This window comes from Phyllostomus hastatus, unplaced genomic scaffold, assembly GCF_019186645.2.
Source record: "Phyllostomus hastatus isolate PE091 unplaced genomic scaffold, TTU_PhHast_1.1 phas_scaffold_28, whole genome shotgun sequence".
Taxonomy (NCBI): Eukaryota; Metazoa; Chordata; class Mammalia; order Chiroptera; family Phyllostomidae; genus Phyllostomus; species Phyllostomus hastatus.
In genome coordinates, this window is record NW_025334022.1 from 4,386,889 (window position 1) to 4,405,888 (window position 19,000).

The 19,000-nt window shown below is 36.8% G+C and overlaps 1 protein-coding gene across 4 annotated transcripts in view; it reads right to left on the bottom strand.

Annotated features, from left to right (window-relative positions):
• The window catches only part of PAK3 (p21 (RAC1) activated kinase 3), a 377,937-nt gene that overhangs the window by 32,982 nt on the left and 325,955 nt on the right, over nt 1-19,000 (bottom strand). For all 4 annotated transcript variants that reach the window (XM_045817640.1, XM_045817639.1, XM_045817637.1 and 1 more), the window contains 5 exons: nt 7,464-7,512; nt 7,048-7,160; nt 5,621-5,738; nt 4,077-4,176; nt 3,410-3,606 (listed from right to left, as the gene is read on the bottom strand). In XM_045817640.1, coding sequence (XP_045673596.1) covers nt 3,410-3,606; nt 4,077-4,176; nt 5,621-5,738; nt 7,048-7,160; nt 7,464-7,512 — 577 coding nt within the window. The remainder of the gene's footprint in view (nt 1-3,409; nt 3,607-4,076; nt 4,177-5,620; nt 5,739-7,047; nt 7,161-7,463; nt 7,513-19,000) is intronic.

A 19,000-nucleotide genomic window follows, 5' to 3' on the forward strand; every position in this document is an offset into this window, starting at 1 on the left:
GTCACATAACAACATGTCCAAGGTCAATTATGTTGAGTACAAAGACTTCAGGCAGTGGGAACAAGAAGAAGAAACTTGTCTCCTCTCTGTTACTGGAAGGGTACCAACGTTATAACATTAATTTGGTTAATAACTCTCTAACATTTAAAAGACATTTTATAAACAAATTAAGTCAATTAGTACATATTAATTTACTTTTTAAGAAATCCTAAACACTTTATAACTAGGGGTGGTGGGTAGTACCTAATTCCTTGCATCACTGGTGTGTTAACAGGCAATATACATAGAGCATGCTCAGTTGCAACTAACACAACAAAGACATGAAAAACCCACAGTGAAATGCAAACAACATTCAAATGTATAGCCCCAGAGTTCACCTTTAACCTCTCCTGTTCAATGTTACCTGTTTATGATAAATTAACTGAATTATGTTAACCCTCTACTCCTTGAGGAAATAGGAGTATAACCAGTGTGGAGAGGAAGATTTGGGAAAAGTGGTATATCTAATCCCTCTTGGAGTAAAAAGCATGCTAAGAATCCTTTCTCTCATTTTCCTTTCTCACATTTTTATTCATATATGTGTCTCTCTAATATATTTCCTACACTGAGCTAGATACTGTTAGGTGATTTACATGCATTATGTCATTTAGCTTTCATACTGATTCTGCAAGATAGATATTATCCCCATTTTACACAAAGAACCCAGCATATAAAAGTTTTATGTGATTTGTACAAGGTCACAGAGCTTATAGGTTGTGGGCTAGGACATACCTAGATCTGCTTGACTACATGGGCCAATTTTTTTACATCAACATGCAACCCCCTACTCTACCACTCTGTCTTCCTTCCACTTATTTTCTTTTTCCTCCTCAAAGCCTAAAGTGGTGGATGGGTGGTAGTACTGGAAGTATTTTAAAGAAAGAAGGACTAACCTACTTTTCCTTTATAATTCTGAATGTGTATGATTTTCTATTTCCTCACATATGGCCTGGTGACCAGTATCCAAGAAAACATAGGCTTTCTACAGGCTCATGTTACGTTTCTCTGCAATCTCTTCATGCTTTCAGTGACATTTTTTTTAACAATCTGAAATAAGGGCATATAGTCTGAAACATTGCATTTTCTTTAAGAGAGTATGATAATAACATACTAAAAATAAAAACTAAGAAAGTACTTGTGGTGACCAACAAAGAGATAGGGGGCTGGCTCAAGGATTTGTTGATTGTTTCATTGGAGGTTGAACACATGAGGGAAGTAATGAGTAAAGTTAGACTAAATCCTTATCAGTGGACTTCAACAGGTTGGTCTTTCTGACAGGTCTTTTTGTTATATAGCCTTAATGTAGGCTTCCTGAACCTGGTGTTTTGTTAATCTTCAAGTACTTGTTTAGATACAAGGCTGTGGATTCTAAGAGACAAACTGTTAATTAAGAGTTCTAATCCTTGCCTAGAAGATGGCTATAAAGATTAAATTTTGTTTCCTTTTTTCTAACAGTTAACAGCCTAGCAAAAAAAGAGATCAGTTGTAATGGGGAACTGAAGAAGAGAATAATTGCATTATTGTGACCAGTTGCTTTACAGTCATCTACTTAACCCTTAAATTTTGCAGGTTATAAATTACTCATTAGAAGGCAGAAAGCAAAACAGCCATAATCCTGTTTAGTGCCTCCAACCTCCAAAGAATTAGAGCAAAAAACCTTGGAAACAATAGGCCTGATGTGTTTTCACGCTGCTATTTCTTAACAAACAAAGGTGGCTAAACAATGAGGACAAGCCCAAGTAATTATCCTGATATGCTGGTCCACAGGTCAGGGGTGGGCTTGATTAAATTCATGGATGGCTAACCTATAAACATGGGAAAATGCCCCTTCTTTTCCACTCAGCCCTGCAGGCAGATAATCAATGTGCACATTTTACTTCCAGATTGACACCAGAGCAATAGCCCATAGCACTCATTAGAGAATTCACTCCAATCTGTTGTTTTCTAATCAGTGAAGGGATTAGGACAAGATGACAAGTAGCAGAAAGGAATTAGGAGGGGACAAAAGGAGGCTTTCCCTCTCTCCTCAATGCATAGGGGATGCAGGTCTAAATTACAAAATTTTCAACTGCAAAAGCAACAAGACAATTAGTTTGTAGGTTTCTTTATGTGTATAGAAAGCTACATATATTTGGCTTGAATATAAGCTTAATGTGCCAGGGGCATCAAAACTTTTGGCATCTGCGCACCATACTGGAAGAAGAGTTGTCTTGGGCCACATATTAAATACAATGTGACATGTAATCACAAACACTATCATAATGTTTTAAGAAAATTTATGGTTTTGTGTTGAGCCATATTCACAGCCATTTTGAGCCACACGTGACCTGTGGGCCACAGGTTTGATACCCCTGGAACACTTAATTATTTACTAAGGACAATGGTTTTTGTATACTAAGAGTAAAATTCAATTTTAGATTCTTAGTGGTAATGATGTGAGCATTTTTCAAGATGCCTTTGGCATTGTAAGTCAAATAGACCAATTACATTTTGAGAGTAGAATTTGAATTTGTGCATATTTCTTTTTTTATTAGTGTGATAATCTTTATATATACAACACAGCTTCTAGTTCACCCTTTGGCTATATAGAATGAAATAGCTACTGGCTGACTTTTGTATTGAGCAAGTATTTCTTTCATATTCCTTTGCCTTTTCCTCTCATGATCAACAGCATATCTGAGTCAAGATGGTAGTGTTAAGCTATGAAATGGAGCTTTGCTCTTTGCAGTGTAACCAGACTATGTAAGGATCAAGCCTCTAATTCTGCAGTAGAAAACTGAGTTACCCAACACAAACTATTTCCATTTATTTTCTGCTTGACAGTCTAATTAAGTTTGTGATTTCATCAGGCAGGCATTGTGTCTATCCTATATTCCAATCACTACCTATCAAGCTGTTGCTCAAAAATCATTACTGATAATGAAAAAAAAGCATTACTGATAATGAAACAAAATCTAATATTAAAAAATATAGCTATTCTGGAAATGCATTTATTTACTTTGTTAAAGTAGTTATAGAGCAAGTGTTTCCTAGATAGATCATTTAACCATAGCATATAATAAAATTACTCTTTTCTTCCCACATCTTGCTTCTTTTTTTAAGCCTTTTTAATAGCAGAAAGCTAAACTAAAAGCTTTTAAGGATCCCTGCCATTAGACATACTGATGTGAAAGCACTGGAAAAAAACTGTTTGAATATCTTAAAAGAAATGAAAAGTAACTCCTAGTAATTTTGAAAATTATAATTTGAAGTTTCTATGTCACTTGTCCCAGGAAAGAGCCCATTCTGGCCAATTCTGGTGGAGACAAGAAATGACATTTTGCCTTTTCCCTTACCAGAGGATGAAGTACCTGAGTTTTCTTTGACTTACCCTGAGTGGATTTTCATTAAGGTAAGGGGGTTCACCTTCCACCATTTCAATTGCCATAATCCCCAGAGACCAGATATCAACTTTCGGACCATAAGCTTTTCGAGTCACCACCTCAGGTGCCATCCAATAGGGAGTTCCCACCATAGTGCTTCGTTTACTTTGCTCAGGGGTGATCTGGGCACAGAACCCAAAATCAGCTGCAGAGAAGAAAAGTCCCTTAAAACCAGCTCAAATTATTTTTCTTTTATAATAGCTCATTTTCATACATGGCTGTACTTTCCTTTGCTAGACACTGAGCTTCTACAACTGTCTAGCTCATATCCCTTTGTGGCCTGATCTCTCATCTGGTCTTGATTTTAAAAGGGTCTGAAATAGCTAACTGAAGTGATGTCAGTCTGGTTCCCTCCAACTTACAGAACCCTTCAATCTTCTTATTATATGTCACCCAGCAGATCGAAGTCACTAGAAATTCTGAAATATTACCTCCCACCCAAAATATGGCCACAATCTACAGAAACATAGCATTAAACAATTACTTACTTAAAACTGGACTCTAAATGCTTTCAAACCAATTGCTTTCAATAACCATTTTCTTCTCAACATAGATAGTGAAAGAGCAGAAATCCCCCAATACACTCTCAAACACCACCAGAACCAAAATACCTACTCAATTTAACAGAGCCATCCATTCCAAGGAGAATATTGTCACTCTTTATGTCTCTATGGATCACCTGGTTTGAGTGCAAGAAATCCAAAGCTTGGAGGCACTATTGGATCAGGAAAAAAAGTTCTAATTATATCACAAATAATTTTTTAAACTAAGTTTAACCTAGATAAATTTTGGGAAGGAGTATAATTTTATGTTGTCAAGTTAAATAAATTATGAAGTGCATTAACACCATTTTGAAATCACATTACCATTTACATCAGTGATGCAATTTAGTTTATACATATGAAACTCCTGAGTCAGACTAGGACATGAAAGTGGTAGTGTGATGAGTAGCACTAAGTCATTAATATAGTCAAACTAACCAATTAATATAATCATACTTTGACCTAGTTATCTAGAGGGTATGAATTCAGCTTGGTCTTAAACAGATGCAGTAAGCTTCTGCTTCAATGGTATGATCTGATTCAGTAGGTCTGGAGTGGAGCCCAGGAACCTGCATTTAAAACAAGTGCCCCAAGCTATTTCTGATGGACATCCAAGTTTGGGGACCACTATGAAGTAACTATAGGTACTTGTTTGATAATGGCTTTGCATTGCATTACTAGAAGATGGAACAAACAGACTCAGAATCAAATATTCCCCTAAATATTACATGTTTGATATATTACATGAATAGAAAATATATGTGTTTAGTGGATATGTGTGTATGTTTGGGGAGGAGAAAATGAGAGTGAGAGGAGAGCAAGCAAAGGAGAAATTTAGGTGAAAATTTAAGATAAAATCAAAGACCAGCTGGAATTATTTGGTTTTATTTTTCTATCACTGTTTTTTAAGTTTCAGTGGGTCAGGATTCCTAATGTATCCATAGAAAACCTCACCACAATGAATGGAATAGATGGTAATGCCCAATATAAAATTCCAATGAAGAGTGTTTTTTTAATATTGAAAAAATAATATAATAAAATATTCTTGGTTTAGCTTGAAAATAGGTATATGCCACTATTATTGGAAAAGAGGCAGATACTTTGATTCACTAGAGGGCTATGAGGGATGTCCAAATTTGTACTGTGGACATAACTACTTTTTGGGCTGAGGGAAGTCCTGGGTTAAATTACATTCTAGAAAAATATGGGATTATAATATGGTCTGCATTTTCACATAGCTCATTTGCACATCCAAGACAAAATAACTACCGTGTAAAAATTCCTTCAAATCATAAAGAAGTTCCATGCCAACATTACTGTTTTCCATGTTCACTCAAAGTTAAAAGCATGTAGGCTTAAATGTACCTTATGAATGGCATAATGGAACTCAAAAGACCCATATCAAAACAATTAAAATAAACAAGGGGCTGCAGGGGGAAGGGAAGGGGAGTGCTATTATGTTAAGATTTTAACTGAATTTAGTCTCTCCATTTTTTTTTCAGTACAAAAAATGCACTATTATTACTTTGATGTTATAAACATTCTGAGTAGTCAGAAATAAAGAAGGAACTTCCAATTTTGGTGTTCTCATCATCTAGAAATGCTCTATTTTCTTACCTCTCTGCAGACAGCTGCTATCTGTCCTTCATCCATACAGGTCTCTGTGACCACATCTGTCAAAGAGCCACCGGCCAAGTATTCCATAACTACCCATAGTTCATCACCCACTAAGTAGCTAGAGCAAGAGAAGAAAAAGATGTTGACTCAGGCCTGAGAAAGTGGAGATTCTTCCATATTCCCATTAAGAAGGCAATTTGCAAACAGTCTTCTTCCATTTGATTGTATTACATAACAAGAAGAGAATACCAGTGAGGATGGTAATGAGATACTTGCTTAACATTAGAAAAGAATATGCATGGAAACCAAAGGATCATCAGTTATGACTATGTGCCATGGAGAAAGGAAAGAGCAAGGAGGCCTCTGGTAACTGACTACTACATTCCTTGTAAAAGCTAGTTGCAATGAGCAGGATCAGTGAATACCCCTTTTGGATAACTCAAGCCACAATGCTGACTTCTTGGACTGCAGTGGCCCATGGCATACAGACTTTTAGGCTCTTTATTCATATCTTGGCATTATTTTTTATTTTCCTGAATTGATTACTGAAATGTTTTCCAGCAGTCACTAAATCAAAATGATTCATGTTTGCAATGGATTTGCTGTGCTGAGGTACCAGTTCCAATAGAAGTCAATTGTAACACTTTATGAGACAGTGATTTCTACTGTAAAATTTTACCCTTCTGTTTTCACCTCCTTTTTTTCTCTTTCTGTACCATGGGTATACCTGGCTCAAAGCACAGAAAGAAAGATCTTAAGCTCATTGAGGCTGTAGATCTAGTCTTATTTCTTTTGTATTCCAACCACAGAGTATATAGCACAGTGGAGTTAAACAGACACTTACTGAAATTGAATGACACAGGTGTTAACCACAAGTGAAGAGCTGATACTGTCTTCAAATGTCTGTTTATAAACCACTTTCTAATACCACTGATGAAAGAGACATTAATTACCTGGTCTAGGAAAAAGATTTGAGATTGAAGTCTCAATTCCCTAGGCCTCATTATCAGTTAATTACAAAATACCCATTAGAGCAAGGCTATTGTAGACAGCCTTCCTCACTTAGACACCCAGAGACTGCACTGGCTTCAAACAAACACTTGATGAAATAAATGTTTAATGCACCACAGCCCTCTTCTATATGCAATAGGCTATTTCTTGCTGAGACAAATTCATGACCCCCAATGGGAAATTACACAAACTGCTCATGTTTAAAAGCAACACTATAAAATGTCTTCCAATGTTTGATGGATGGTCAAAGATAAGTGGATGCAAGTTTAGCAATAGCTCTGATATTCCACTATTTTGTAGAATTTGAGAAATATTTATAGAATGAATACTAAATGAATAGATCCTAAATAAAATAATCTGTCAAGAAAATGATATACCATAAAGAAAACAAGTGCATAATGAGAGAAGACACTTACCTATCTAAATAATTAACAATATTGGGGTTCTTATTTTCCCTCATGACTAGAATTTCATTAATAATTAATTCTTTTTTGGGCTGCTGTTGAAGGTTCATCTGCTTTATGGCCACCTAAATGATGATTAAAATATAAGAATGAACTATAATTATTAGACTAAAAACAAACATCCACATTTTGGGGTACACAAATTCTTTATCTTAGTAAGATTTTACTTGGTGCCACACACCTATTCCCCTTTCTGTGGTTAATCATGAGTAAACTATCCCCTTCAGATACTTTGGACATCAAAAAAGAAAACTTCAACATTAATCCAGTGCTACCCATTGTTTTTCAGGCATAGATGCTATCAAAAAGGAGATCTGATCAATATGAATAATGGAAAATAAAAATCGACATTGAATGTTAGCACTTACCTCTTGTCCTGTTGCAATGTCTAGTGCTGTATAAACAGTACCTGATGCCCTGTGGGGGAGAAAATGATCAACTGATTAAGCAAAGTACTATTAATATATTTCCTTTTAAATAAATATAATTATTTTTAGGAGAGGCATATCAGTCAACTCAAAATTAAAGGATGAAGTTAAAAAAGAGTAACAACTGTTTTGAATAGTAACTGCACTTTAATTAATCATGACATATTCCTTTGGTGGACTAGGAACTCCATTTAGACTTCCTGGCAGCAGTCTATGTGCCATGGCATTTACAGTAATAATTTGAGCAAAATGTCCTTCCTCTTGCTAGGAATCCCCTGGAACATTTTAAATACTCCTTGGATGTTGCAACAACCAACACTGTAATTCTCTAATTAAACTAAAATACAGTTTAGGAAAGAATATATCCTTTTTTTTTCTTAGCAAACTGTAGATTAGTTGCTTCTTTTAACATATGGACAAAGTGGCTTTTAAAATATATATATATATATTTTAAAGATTTTATTTATTTATTTTTAGAGAGGGAAGGGAGGGAGGGACAGAGAGAGAGGGGAGAGAGAGAGAGAGAGAGAGAGAGAGAGAGAGAAACATCAATGTGTGGTTGCTGGGGGTTATGGCCTGCAACCCAGGAATGTACCCTGGCTGGGAATTGAACCTAGGACACTTTGGTTCCCAGCCCGCGCTCAATCCACTGAGCTACGCCAGCCAGGGCCAAAAATATATTTTTAATTCTTAAGAATATCTTCATTTAACAAATCAAATACTCTCAGTCCTGTACTTACCTGTGTATTATACAAACCAATAACAACATGGCTTTACTGTTGAGTCATTTTTTTTTCTTTCTGCTAAAATTCTCAACAGTTTCTACTATGAGGTTACATTCCAGTGCACTATTCTTTTAAAATCTACCATTTCTTGATTCTTGGTGGTATTCATGTTTCCATTCTAACTCCAATTACAGGGTTCCTTTCCTTTGCAAATAGAAATTGCCTAGCAAAGCTCAATTCATGGCAAGGTTTTGTGAAATACTCATGCATTGTGAACCACCTCCCCACCTCCATCCCCAAGAAAAAGGAAAAGCCTAGTCATTTTTGTAGAAATGTTTGTGGTGAATAAAGGAATTAGGGAAAAAGTCACAGTTCTATGACTCTCCAGGCATAATAATGCTCCAACATTGCTATCTAAACTTTCTGGCAATTATGGTTTCTCATTTGTTCTATACTTATCCTTTGCTCTTTTGTTTTTTTTTTTTTATGTGTAGGAATTCTCTTGTTATGTCAGCCATTTCTTTGTCATTCTTCTCTTTGGATGAGCTAAAATATTTATCATAGGCCTAAGAAGTTTACATTACCTACTCCTTGGAATTAAATGAGTGGTATAGTAAAAGGAACATCTGAGTACTAATAGAGATTTGAGTTCTAACATTTGCCCTATCATTAAGCTACATGACCTTGGGCTACTCATTTGGGCTAGTCATTTTCCCTATTTCAGTCCCTCCACTTGGAAAATAATGATCACAACAACAGTAACATTTATTGAGCATACTGTGTGTGTCAAACACTGCACTAAAAACCTCATATAAATTACCTTATGTAATCCTTACCATATTTCTATAATGCAAGTGCTATTATCCCCATGTTATAGATAAAGAATCTGAGGCTCAGAAAGGTTAAGAAATCTGTCCAATGTTATAGACTTTATAATTTCTAAGCCTGTCCCTCTGACCTGCAAAATATAGGAAATGGGTTACTTGTAAAGTTCTTTCATTCCATGATCTAGAATTTATGAACTGTTCATGCCACTTTTCATGTGCATTTAAATTATATTGGAATTAAAGTGAGAAATCATGCTTAATCAATAGGTGCTATCTAAACCAGGATTTGGTAATTTCAGAAATTTCTTAGATTACATTAATCAAATTGGTATCTTAATTTTGTATGTTTGAGATTCTGGGCTCAGTGCATTTAGTTGGTCAATGAGTACTTGTTGAATAAACAAATTAATAAAAGTCTTTGAAGCAAACATTCAATTGCAATAAAACCTTGCATTTCTCTGAAGGAAACATTTCTTCTTTTACTTAAATCTACATAAAACTCTTTCCTCTTGGAAAAAATTATTAGACATTCCTAATATTAGTGGCCAGTTTGTGATTTGACCTTCCAAACTCAGAATTGCCTGAGTTTAAAGGAATAGATCATCTGAACCTGGTATGTATTTCAGCTGCATAAGCCCTGAGCAACTGTTTAAATCTATATGTTGAATGAAATTTAAAAATGCCTTTACTTGGTTTAATCCTATATATGTAGACCACTTGCTCAATTCTTTCAGGTACAAAAAAGTGATAATATCTGCAAAATTAGGTAATGAAAGTATCTATCTCATAAAACTACAGAGAACTAAATGGTACAATTTGCTTAAACATTTAGCCCTGTGCCCAGATGAGAGTTGATGTTTAATATAGTAACTGCTATTGTCATTATTTTTCTGCTGCCACCATTAGCTTCACAGTAGAGGATCACTGATTTGCTGAGTTGTTAGTTGGCTCTCCCCAGTCTCCCAGCCAAAACATTCTTCTTAGCATCCATAACTATTTTCAAAAAGGACAAGGACTAGCAGAATACTTTTTAGAAGTTCCATGTCCCTTTTTTCCTTACTTAAATAGTTTTGTTTTTTCTTTAAGTTTGGATTGCCTTTATCAAATGAAGAAACCATTATAATATGCAGAAACCATAACATAAAATGGGAGCTTTTCCAGTTAAAGCCTAGGGAGGGAGGCCCAAAATTCCTGTTCCCAAATTCCTGCCCAGGTGGTCTTCCCCTTTTTCAGACCCCATCCTCCATTCCATAATCCCATTTTCACTGTCCTGGGGGCTAAAATTGTGATTGGCTTGGAGTGCAAGGGTTATTAGTGTTTAACATCAGCAGAGCTTTAAAATCCTTGTGGGTTTTTTTGTGCCTCTCCCACCTCCCTTAGCACTTCATTGTCTTAAAATTGTTAGAGTTCTAACCATAGAATCACAATATTTGGGGGGTTTTGGTATACAAAATGCCCCAAATCCCTAATCCACAGAGGTTTAAGACTGTGAAAATCTAGGACATCAGTTATTAACTCAAAAACGAGCTTTCTCCTCACTTCTCTTTTCCCCACCTTATTGCATACATGCAGCTGTCTAGTGGGAGCCATTTTTCTTCCCCCAACACTTATCCCTAATTTTAAAATAATGACATCCTCCTCCATCCCACTTTCCACACGTGACACCCACACCAACATATTTTCATCCATTTGGAATTCACTGCTCTGACAAGTAAGTTACTGGTTGGCCCAACTTCCAGCCTGTGTAGAATCCTTAACTCAAATGCACATAGTCAAGTATTAACCTGCAGAGTAAAACTTACTGCCTTGTTTTCAGCTCCATCTTAACACTTCTAACATCTCTCTGCACCCCAGTTCTGATGTCTTTCCATATTCTAATTGGTATAAATGTGAATATCTCCCCTTCTTTTATTCATCTATTAAAGCATTCCTTTTGCTCACTGATGGGGTTCAGAACAGTAGTGCTCATCCCCATCTACTCAAATCTCCCCAGGTTCAAATCCTACTAGTTCCTAGTTATGTAGACCTAGGTAAGTAATTCAACCTCTCCGTAGCTCAGGATTATAGGATCACATGTACACAGTGTTTAAAACCAGTCCTGGTATATAGTAATTGTCAACAAATATTAGCAAATATCACTGTCATCATCATCATCATCATCATCATCAATTTCCATCATCATCCACAGACTACAACTTTATTTTAATGACATTTAATTACATTTACCCCTATTATCCATCCTTTCCAATTATATAAGAAAAGTCTCCTAATTTTGAACAAAAGATTTTTAGTTAACCTATACTATGTTTCAAGAATATTAAACCAACCAATTGTTCAACCTTTGGGCCTCATCATCAATTACAGTGTGATGTGTATTCCTGGGTTCCTGGAATTACATTAGATGCTTTGTCAACAGTTTCTCCTTGACCTAGCCAAGCACTTATTACTCAAATGAAAACATTGGCATTTATCCTAAAGGATCTAGAAATAAACACAAAATAAACCATTTCTCTCTTATGCTCCCAAGACTAGTCAGTTTAATTATCAGCAATTTTCACCAGGTTTTGATGTTTCCTCCTAAGACCCAATGTCAAGCCATTATCATCAGTCATTGCCAAAGTGGAAACATGGTAGGACTTATAATTTAGATAAATCACTCTGATTCCAGCATAGAAATTAATTAGAGCAGGGAAAGAAGGACAGGGAAGTGAGGCTAGTAGGAAGCTAATGGACTCAGAGAAAAATAAAAGGGAAAGAGGACTAGAGAGCTCAATGGAGTCCAAGGACAGTTTCCTGGTAATAAGTATGAGCGAGCCAGAAGGATAGGGCAATATTCACATTTAAGTTTTACAAGTATAAATCTGATGTTAATGAGGTCAGAGTCAGGGATTTAATCCACATTTAGGATGGTTATTTTTGACACCTATACCTAGTTCTACTGTTGTTGCTGCTGCTAGAAAAGTCTGTATCATTTATGGAGCCTTACTTTCTGCTTGCTCTCTGTAGATGTATGAATAATCTCACTTAATGCTCATCCTAACAACCCTATGAGGCAAGTTCTAGCATCTTCATTTTACAAATGAGGCAAACGAAACAGGGAAATGTAAATGTAAGTCCAAGCTTACATGTTAGTCAGCAGATAAGCTAAAAAATACATTAGTTTTACCCCATGTTCTTAACCACCATTTGATGATCTGTTGTATTCAGCATTTTTACATCAATGCTAAGTGCAAGTGTGGTTCTTCCCAAAGTCTGCATTTGTATCTACCATGCTAAACTGCCACCCTAAAATACAGGAGTGAGCAAAGTAGGCGTAAAGTTGTGAGTAGGTGAAACACATATTCTTGTATTATTATTTATTAATTATTGTATTATTGTACAAACAACTGTAAACCCCTGTGTTTCTCTTGTCTCTAATTTTCTGCTCACTTAGTCCATGTGTCCCCTGAAAGCCATTTAGTTTGTCCCTGGACATGGTAAATTTGATCCCTTTGGCATAACTATACAAGATGGTTCTTCTGTTTTCTGACTCAGTTACAATTTGGTCATGTGGCAAGAGTGGACTGGTTCAAGGATTAGTTCTTAGAATTGGACTTTATCTTCTGCTGAGTATTTAAGACACAGTTACCACTTTTAGGCCCCTATTTAGAGATTGTCTTGGTATGTTAATGCACTTGACATAAAAAATACATAGATGTCACATTGTACAAACTACCTACTATATATTTGATTGTTTTGTTGGGGATCAGGAAGGGAAGTGAACTGTGTTACCATTAACACATGATAACTTTTAGAGAGAGAGATTTTAACAGTGATTTCTTTTCTGTGATTTGCTTTTCAAAATGTACTACTAAATTAAAAAAATTAAAATTATGTAAAAATCATATCAACTCAGTCCTTTTCTAAGTATACAGAATATAGCCAGGACCAGGTGGTATAAGTTTTAACTATGAGGATTATAAATCTGAATAGAATTTTTTTTCTTCAGCTAGGGCATGACATTTTCCAGAGTATTTACAATCATTTAATTTTAAATAGAGCTGTAACACATTATGGATATGAGGCCAGGGAGTTCCCAGGGTTATATAGTCCAGTGATAATGAGGCCACACTTATAGGGCTTAATCCCTGGGAAGGCTAGATAACTTTAAACCTACCCACTTCAACATTAAGTTTAAGCAGCTGTTCCACCGTGTGCACCATTGGCTTCAAGAGGGCCTGGACAGGAAAGGGAGCAGGTTGCTTAATACAAGCTCATTACTGTGGCTGCAAAAAACAACTTAAAGTGCAAATTCTGCTAATGTTGGTTGACTGAGTGGCATCATCTTTTTTTACAAGGGACAGCACACAAGTCAGTGCAGTTAAGAGAATAAAGAGCATCTTCTTTTGCACCGTAAACACTATTCTTCACAAATGCTAATATACGTCCAATCTCCTTCATCACAAAGCCTATTATAGAGCTCAGACTACATTTATTTAGTGCTTCATAGCAGTGTTCTACCATATATGGGCCAAAATAAATCCAATGAGGAAGAAAATACTTAATCACTCTGTAAGCACACTGGACACCACTTCTACTCCTGCCCATAGTTTCTTAAACAAAGAAAAACAAGTCAGAGGTTTTATTCTCAGCACTTATCCCTGAGTTCTATGCTGTGCACTGCTTTGTCAGGTTCTTTAAATAAACTGTTATTCATCAAGTCCTTTAAGAAATAAGTTTCAAAACTATTGAACTTCAATATGGGAACTTCAAGGTAGAGCAAGAAAAGGGCTGCTCATTGAGTAGCAAAGTCTGAAAAATACCTAACATGATATATTTACTTTCTCAAGTCTTAAAACTAAAACTAATTTAGAGGGACAGAGGTTGAGGGCTTGCAAAATAAAAAAAAAGGGTTGTTTGCAATCATTGATGGATTTAATCACATTATCATTCTATATAATTATACAACTGTCAAAGATCCCAGATATTTGACAAAATTACTTTAGCTAAATTTATAGTCTATTTATATGCATAGGAGAACAATAATTTCAACAGATACTACCCTTGTCATTTTCTGACAAATTTAGCTACATAGCTGGTGTAATCTATAAAGAGATATGATATACAACAAAGATACTTTGGCATAATACAGACATGGTCTATTCTGGCCAATGGATTCTTCAGGATAGCCTTTTTTGGTCATAGAATTTCTTGTTAGAGTTGCTTTTACAAACATTTTTCCTTTTGAAAATCAGAGTGAGAATGTGTATTAATTACAGCCTTATAGTCCAAAATAAATGAATACAGCTGTGTTGGTGAGTGTGTTGAAAAACAGGTACTCTTATACCTTGGTGGGAGTGTGAAATGGAACAACCTGAATGAAGGGCAACTTAGTAATTAAAACATGCATACACTGGACACTAAAGGTAAACATAGATCACCTCCTCACACAACCACATCAAAATGACAAACTTACGAATAACCATTATTCAGGACTGTGAAAAACTGAACTGAATGAAAGTCCTACAACTACAGAATTAAAGAAGAAACAAAATACAGAAATAAAGAAGAAACCACATCAAGGCTGGTAGGAGGGGCAGTCACAGAATGGGCTGGTCCTACACCCACATGTGGCAGATAAATATTGGGAGGGATATCTCAGGAGTGATGGGTCCCAACCCCACATCAGTCCCTCCAGCCCAGGGTTCCAGTATCAGGAAGATAAGTCTCCATAACTTCTGGCTGTAAAAGCCAGCAGGGATTGAGTCTGTGGAAGACAGCAACTGCTGGAATCACAGGCAATTCATCTTAAAGGGCCTAAACACAGATTTGCTTGGACTCACTCCCTCTGAGCTCCAGAACTGGGGGAGCAGATTGAAAGGCATCAGAAACCTGAAGGGAGGAATTGAATTGTCTGATACCAGGGAAAGAGCTGGAGGGCAGCTTTCTCCCAGACAGAAGTGATGGCAGAGGCCATTGTTCCTTAGCTGAGCCCTCCCCTCATGGAGCCACAGAGCTGGCAGCCATCATATTTGAGATTCCATCAGCCTGACTAACTCTGTGTGCTCCACCCTGGTAATTCCCTGGTCTCTGTCCCACCCAAATGTCTGGTCCACCCAAGCTGTTTCCAGTGGCTTTTCCTTATCAATGGCTTATCTTGGATCATGCTTCAGATTTTCCTAAATTCTCTCAAACAAGCAGCATCTGGGATCAGTACCTCTCACTAAGTTTCTCCAGGCCTGGCACTAGCAGCAGCTGGCCCTGACTCATAGCTGGGCTTCTCCTGGGTAGCTCCAAGCCCAGCACAAGTAGCATCCATTTGCAGATCAATTCATAGCTTATGCTGTGTGACCCCAGACAGAACACAGGTGGTACCTGATCTTGGACATGCCAACAGAACAGCAATCAAGGCTCAACTACAAAAGGATGCTGTACACAGCCCACACAGTGGGTGTGCCTTGAGTACACAGCTTGGGTAATAGGGGAGGCAGTGCCACTGGGCCCTATCGGACACCCACTACCTTAGGCTATTCTATCAAGCTTGGCATATATAGCAGCTCTACCTAATATATAGAAACAAATAGGGGCTGTAAAAATGAGGAGACCAAGAAGCATGGTTCAAATGAAAGAAAAGAACAAAAATGCCAGAAAATGAAACTAAACTTAATGGAGACAAGTAACCTACTAAATGCAGAGTTCAAAAACACTGGTAATAAGGATGCTCAAGAAACTTAATCTGGACCAACAGCATAAAAAAGATCTAGTCAGAAATGAAGGATACACTAATTGAAATAAAGAACAATTTACATGAAATCAACAGTGCAGTGAATAAAGCTAAGAATTAAATCAGTGATTTGGAACATAAGAAAGTAAAAACAACCATTCAAAACAGCAAGAAGAAGAAGAAAAAAACCCCTGCTGGCTGGCGTAGCTCAGTGGATTGAGTGTGGGCTGCAAACCAAAGCATTGCAGGTTTGATTCCCAGTCAGGACACATGCCTGGGTTGCAAGCCATGGCCTCCAGCAACTGCACATTGATGGTTCTCTCTCTCTCTCTTTCTCCCTCCCTTCTCTCTCTTAAAATAAATAAATAAAATCTTTAAAAAAACAGCAAGAAGAAAAAAGTATCTAAGAAAATGATGAAAGTATAAGGAACCTTTGGGACAACTTCAAGTATACCAACATTCACATCGTGGGGGGTCCCAGAAGGAGAAGAGAAATAGCAAGAACTTGGAAAGCTCTTTGAAAAAATAATGACAGAAAATTTCCCTAACTTGGTGAAGGAAATAGACATATGAGTCAGGAAGTGCAAAGAGTCCCAAACAAGATGAACTCAAAGAGGGGCACACCAAGACACATCATAATTAAAATGCCAAAGTTTAAAGACAAAGACAGAATCTTAAAAGCAGCAAGAGCAAAGCAGTTAGTTACCTACAAGGGAGCTCCCATAAGACTGTCAGCTGATTTCTCTAAAGAAACTTTGCAGGCTATAAGGGGTTGGCAAGAAATATTCAAAGTCATGACAAGCTGGGACCTACAGCCAAGATTGCACTACCCAAGAAAGCTATCATTTAGAAGTAAAGGACACATAAAGAGCTTCCCAGACAAGAAAAAGGTAAAGGAGTTCATCACGACCAAAGCAGTATTACATGAGACGTTAATGAGTCTTCTTTAACAGGAAGATAAAAAAAATGTGAACAATAAAATGGCAATAAATACATATTGATCAACAATTGAATCTAAAAAACGAAATAAACAAACAAGCAGAAAAAAAACAATACCATAGATACAGAGAATGTTTTGATGGTTGCCAGTTGGAAGGGATGTTGGGGAGATGGGTGAAAATGGTAAAGAGATTAAGAAATACAAATTGGAGCGCACGCCGACACACTGGAGGGAAGGAATGAGGCAGGCAGAAAACTTGGAAAGAAAACAGCTGTGATCCATCCCTTCCACCAAGAATGTACTTTCTTCTAAGGAACTGCAGTTGTGTGAATGCAGGTAGACTTTTTACACTGGGATGATTTACTCCAGCATTTTTACCTGCATGTTCCGAGTCAGTTCGGGCGCATCAGTCCTTTCAGCAGAACTTTCCTTAGGCACTTAACCTTTCATGGCTCAGGTGTGCCAAGACAAAAAAAATAAATAAAAAAAAAAGCCCAAATGAAAGAACAGATCAAAGCTCCAGAACAATACAACTAAGTGACGAAGAGATAGGCAACCTATCAGATGCACAGTTCAAAGCACTGATGATCAGGATGCTCATAGAATTGGGTGAATTTGGTAGCAAATTAGATGAAAAATGAAGGCTATGCTAAGTGAAATGAAGGAAAATGCACAGGGAACCAATAGTGATGTGAAGGAAACTGGAACTCAGGTCAACGGTGTGGACCAGAAGGAAGAAAGGAACATCCAACCAGAAAAGAATGAAGAAACAAGAATTCAAAAAATTGAGGAGAGGCTCAGGAACCTCCAGGACATCTTTAAATGTTCCAACATCTGAATCATAGGGATGCCAGAAGGAGAAGAGGAAGAGCAAGAAATCAAAAACTTATTTGAACAAATAATAAAGGAGAACTTTCCCAGTCTGGTAAAGGAAAGAGACTTCCAGAAGTCCAGGAAGCTCAGAGAGTCCCAAAGAAGTTGCACCCAAGGAGGAACAGGAACACACCAAGGCACATCATAATTACATTAGCCAAGATTAAAGATAAGGAGAGAATCCTAAAAGCAGCAAGAGAAAAGGAGGCAGTTACCTACAAAGGAGTTCTCATAAGACTGTCAGCTGATTTCTCAAAAGAGGCCTTACAGGCAAGAAGGGGCTGGAAAGAAGTATTCCAAGTCATGAAAGGCAAGAATCTATATCCAAGATTGCTCTATCCAGAAAAGCTTTCATTTAGAATGGAAGAGCAGATAAAGTGATTGTCAGATAAGGTCAAGTTAATGGAGCTCATCATTACCAAGCCCTTATTATATTAAATGTTAAAGGGACTTATCTAAGAAAAAAAGATAAAAAATATGAACAGTAAAATGACAACAAACTCACAGTTATTAACAACCACACCTAAAACAAAAACAAAAAGAAACTTAGCAAACAGCTAGAACAGAAACAGAACCACAGAAATGGAGATCACATGGAGAGTTATCAGCGGGGGAGTGGAAGGGGGAGAGAGGGGGAAAAGATACAGAGAATAAGTAGCACAGATGGTAGGTAGAAAATAGACGGGGGGGAGGGGTTAAGAATAGTATAGGAAATGTAGAAGCCAAAGAACGTATATTTATGACCCATGGACATCAAAAAAAGCTGTGGGGGGGAGGGGATATGGGTGGGAGGGGCTGTGCAGGGCAGAGGGGAATAAAAGGGGGAAAATGTGACAACTGTAATAGCATAATCAATAAAATATATCATTAAAAATAAAAAAGTAGAAATTGGTAATTACAGAATAGTCATGGGGATGTAAAGTACAGCATAGAGAATAGAGTAGCCAAGGAATATACATGCATGACCCATGGACATGGACATGGACAAGGGTGCGGGGATTGCCTGATGCACTGGGTAGGGGGAGCTGGGTGAATGAGGGCAAAGGGAGAAAATTTGGACAAATGTAAAAGCACAAACAATAAAATATAATTTTAAAAATGCACATAACCTTTTATGTAATAATTCCATTTTCAGGAATTTATTCTAATGACAAATTTGCATGTGTATAAAACAACTTATTTGTAAGGATCTTCACTGAAGCCTTGTTTATAATAGCAAAGCATTTGAAACAAACTAAATGTCTATCAATGGTGGCCTGATTAAATAAAGTACAGTACATCCAAATGACAAAACACTGCATCTGTTAAAAAGAATAAGTTACTGACATGTAAACTTTAAGACATAACAGAAAATGACACATAACAGAAACTGAGATAGTTTGTTACCACTCGTGTTAAATACATACCCA